This window comes from Habropoda laboriosa, unplaced genomic scaffold, assembly GCF_001263275.1.
Source record: "Habropoda laboriosa isolate 0110345459 unplaced genomic scaffold, ASM126327v1 scaffold578, whole genome shotgun sequence".
Lineage (NCBI taxonomy): Eukaryota > Metazoa > Arthropoda > Insecta > Hymenoptera > Apidae > Habropoda > Habropoda laboriosa.
In genome coordinates, this window is record NW_017100941.1 from 2,126,945 (window position 1) to 2,131,277 (window position 4,333).

The 4,333-nt window shown below is 32.8% G+C and overlaps 1 protein-coding gene across 1 annotated transcript; it reads right to left on the reverse strand.

Annotated features, from left to right (window-relative positions):
* Window positions 1-1,120: 1,120 nt before the first annotated feature.
* Window positions 1,121-4,333, reverse strand: LOC108577569 (developmental and secondary metabolism regulator veA-like). The gene is made up of 3 exons (XM_017940749.1): window positions 4,322-4,333; window positions 2,017-2,104; window positions 1,121-1,560 (listed from the first exon to the last, which is right to left on the reverse strand). The coding sequence occupies exons 1-3, from the start codon at window positions 4,331-4,333 to the stop codon at window positions 1,121-1,123; spliced, it is 540 nt and encodes a 179-aa protein (XP_017796238.1).

The following is a 4,333-nucleotide window of genomic DNA, read 5'->3' on the forward strand; positions in this document are numbered from 1 at the left end:
CTGCAACGTGTGGGTTGTCGCGCGTACGAAGGGTGACGGCAACGGGGATGCAGTCTACCCTGCCGCGTCTCGGAACGCCTGGAAACCCGCCCCTTGTGCGGATTCATCGGTGCGATGATACCTTGATTTCTCGAGTGACGAATTGAGTACGCTTAATGCGAAACGGCGCGTCTAACGACGTAATTTGACGTAATGCCGTACCACCTTGAACCCCTTCGGTCCGCTTCGTTAAATCCAGTTCTTTCGCTCAAGATAAATTGCTGCACGGTTAACCAGCGAGGATGATCGTTGTGAATATTTATTCGAATGGATTTATTTCTGATTTTATCAACGTTCACTTTTGTCTGTTGAAGGAGTATGACGTTCTGTTCGTTTCAAATTTGAGGGGTGCAAATTATTATTTTGAAATTAAATGTTTTTGCTGGTATTTCAAATATGTATAAAAAAAATTCCATGTATTAAAATTTGCTAAAATTACTTGAAAATTGTCACTTAGGAATAATTGTTACTATGGTTTTCAAGGATAACTTCATAGTACGATGTTTTGTTTTATTTTAATCGTTAGTTAGCTGGAAACTATAGTTTCTTTCTTTTTTCTATTCGTTCATGAGTAAAATAGTATGGAAATATCTAAATAGTACAGAAGTAACGACAGAGTTTCTTCTGTTAAATTTAGGAACCATGCAATTAACCAAACATACGAATCGAATGCATTTCTTTATTACGAAAGGAAAACACATAAAATGAAAGCATGTTTAATTTAACATACTTCCATCTTATCTTAATTAAAACCTAAATTAAATACAATCCCCCTAAAAATTTCCTTATCTTACAAATATCAATAGGTATAGTAAAATACTTAAAAATCTACGAACTTCATAAATTACCACGCAAGATTATTAATATCCAAAGATCTCAGAACATCTGTTAAAATCAACCTTAATTTTTTACTTTTGCAATCGTCTGATGAGATTCATCGAAACACAATTCACAAAACCTCTCTCTACCTAAAATTAAAAAATCAGTTAAATTATAATACACCAAAAAGTAAGAAAAAAGATTAATATTCTGAGAATCTCATCAGACAGATCTTACTCTCCCATTTTTCTTTCTTTCAACTTCAACTGCGAGGAATCGCGTTAGCCAGGCTGCTTTGGTACTGCAGCAATTGCTGAAGATGAGGCGGCAGTTTCGACGAGTACTGTGGCAGCTGCTGGTTGTTGCTATAATTTGGCTGAGCTGCCTGAGGAACAGGACGATACTGTGGCTGCTGAGGAAGGATCGGTTTCTTATATTGGCCACTGTTTGCAGTGATCGACCTGTAGTCCGGTTGTTGGACAGACGACGAGATTGTCACTCGCGGTTGATACTGCGAGACCTGTCCTTGCGACAGTTGCTGAGGTGGGTTATGCTGAGACGATCCTAGATTCAAGACTGGCTGCGGTGGAATTGGCACCTGGGGAGGACGGTAGTTTTGCGCTTGCAAAAGCTCCTGCAGCTGAGGCGGTGCTTGATTTAGCGGCTTGTAATTGGGAGCCTGCCTTCTCTCGCGAACGTGGTCTGGAATTTTTTCAAGTTTTGATGCTACCACAGCGAAGAGTTTTAGGGTGAATTTCAGCAAGGAGAATTTTTGAGCAAAGGATGAATTTAAACATTTAATTTTTTTAATATTATTTGTGTTTTACAAATACTTTCTTTGCTTCTTGGAATAATTACACGTAATGTTTTGAAAATGTAAATTTCACTTATAATAGACGAATTCAGACGTAAAATGGACGAATTTAATTTTTAAAGGAGAGTTGCTTTAGTTTACATTCGTATGCAGAATTTATTACATTTATTTGCAATTATATAGCTATTTGGTTCCATTTTATTTCAGTAATTAATTGTAAAATTCCATTTTGTAAATGAAATTTATTCAAGCATGCGATATACTTTGCTAATTAATCGAAAAATAAATTTCACACAGACATATTTAATGTGAATATGTAAATTTAGTCAAAACTTATAATTTACCAATGTTTGCGTATTGAAATTCTTGTCCCATAAGGTCGCCGATCACTTCGCCTATGGCATAAATATGCACCACGGCTAACGCTAAAACCTACAATTTATAACACTTATTAATACTTTCTAATAGTTGTTTAATTTATTTACATCGAAGGAAATGTATTGAATTAAATGCTACTAACTGACAGCTATAATTAAGGGAACCACTAATTGTACGTCACAATTTCACAATACTCAGCTTGCGTACTATTATTTTCAGGAAAAGGACCTGTGACCATTATATAACAAACAACGTATATAAATTTAATACTTATTATATAACATAATATGGAAGAAATAAACGAGTATGAAATAAATATATAGAAAAAATTGCAACACTCCCAAACCTGCTAACTTAAACAAAAAGATGACTAAAAAGGAAGCGTCCCATTGACCTGACCATATAATAAAAATAACAGAGAACTATCGTAAGATTATTATAAGAATCTACATTGTAAGAAATTACCAAATGTCCAGCTGAACAAATTGTAAAATTGTAAAATAAAAATAAAAATTAAGTAACATATTTACATCCTTTAGTATTGTTCTATTTTCAAACCACGATACACCTTACAATTTCTAATTGATACCACACTTTCTAATCTGCTATTAAATTAATAACGAAGGAGCATAAAAATCGACACCTATAAAGCACGAGAAATAAAAGCTGACTCTCTAACTCGACCTACTTCGTACACCATAACACGACTGCACCAACAGGAAAAGAACATCCTAGCCTAAATAACTTCTTATAAATGTCGTAAAAACGTTCGTACGTGTGAAAATCACGGATAACGGTAAAATGGAAAAAATCACTTCACGATTGAGAAAGCTAGATAATGTTCTTTACCGATCTCTCACGATGCACACCATTGCACATAGCGGACATACATGTTCGAAACTGTACGACCGAAGCTCGTTCTCACGAAGGGAAAGGATGAAAGCGTTTGATACCTACTTAGATACACACCTTTCGAACGATGCAGTAGTTTGGTATGATGTTTACGATAACAAGACAAACTATACGGGAAATAATATAGGTCAGACTCTGTTAAATAATTTGCAATGTTTGTGGCTAATGAGGTATGAATTTACGTACACTTCAATGTTAATGTTAGCCGAACCACTTTGGTCCTTTTTTATGACATAAGTTTTGAAACTGTGTAAGGAAATGAATATATTTTTCGTTGTAAAATGTTTTCTATAAGAACTGATATAATTGTAATTTAATAAAAATTATTTGATTCGGAGATATGCCGAAAATGCCTAAAATCATAAAAATTATTTAATTTAAAAAGGTAGTTATAACATTAAGATGGAATTTTTATATTTGAATTTCAAAATTAGAAATGAATGTGTAAAATAAATACTGAAAAGTTAGGTTCTGTAATAATTTTAGCATATTGTATTGATTAAGGAATGTAATAGCTGCTTAATAAAATATATTAAAGTAAAAGGTTTAATAAAATCATGGAGACCACGATTGTATGTATATTGAAGTTAAAAAGTGAGCATCGATGTAGATACCTAATTTATAAAATAAAAGGTATCTCATAAATCAATCATCAATCTGATGTTTACTGAGATCAAGTTAAATAACTTCGTTAATAATTATCCAATTAAAATTCGCTATTATTTCGCAAAATAAAAGAATAAAGCGAATATACCACCGATTTATAAATCCCATATATTAAGTTTCATTTCATTCACAAAACAAATGAAATTCTCATAAATAGAAAACACATTTATTAGTTACCTGATGTCTATTACAAGCAAACCATAACAGCACAATTAAGATCATCTACCTTGCATAAGCTGATTCCAATTAATTACAAGTGAAAATTCACTACAGCTCTAAAATATTACAAAATCAGATAAATCACCTAATCTCTCATTTCACTGAAAAAGACACGATCTTCACGTTCAGCTACAAAATAGCTAAAATGCACATCTACTATCCAAATAAACCCTTCGTGTAATTTATCTTCTATGTAACATAGAATTTAAAAAAGCCATAAAACTAATCAAACATTTCTAATTTATTTCCATCAACTGAACGAAACTTAAAGTGACATGTAAAATTTGTAAAGTGACAATTTTTCTGAATGACCCAAAAAGAGTAGGTCACAGTGGAAAAGAAAATTTATCTTTATCAATTTATCAATGACACTTAAAGTGGCATTTGAAATTAAAAAGAGTGACAATTTTTCTGAACAACAAAGAGGGTAGTTCAAAGCGAAAAAGAAAAGACACGAAGTGGACTTGTACTCACGAGGAACTTCAT

Coding starts and splice junctions, on each gene's coding strand:
- LOC108577569 (XM_017940749.1), bottom strand. Junction 1,561..2,016: donor ATTTCAATACGCAAACATTG/GTAAATTATAAG, acceptor AAAAAATTCCAG/ACCACGTTCGCGAGAGAAGG.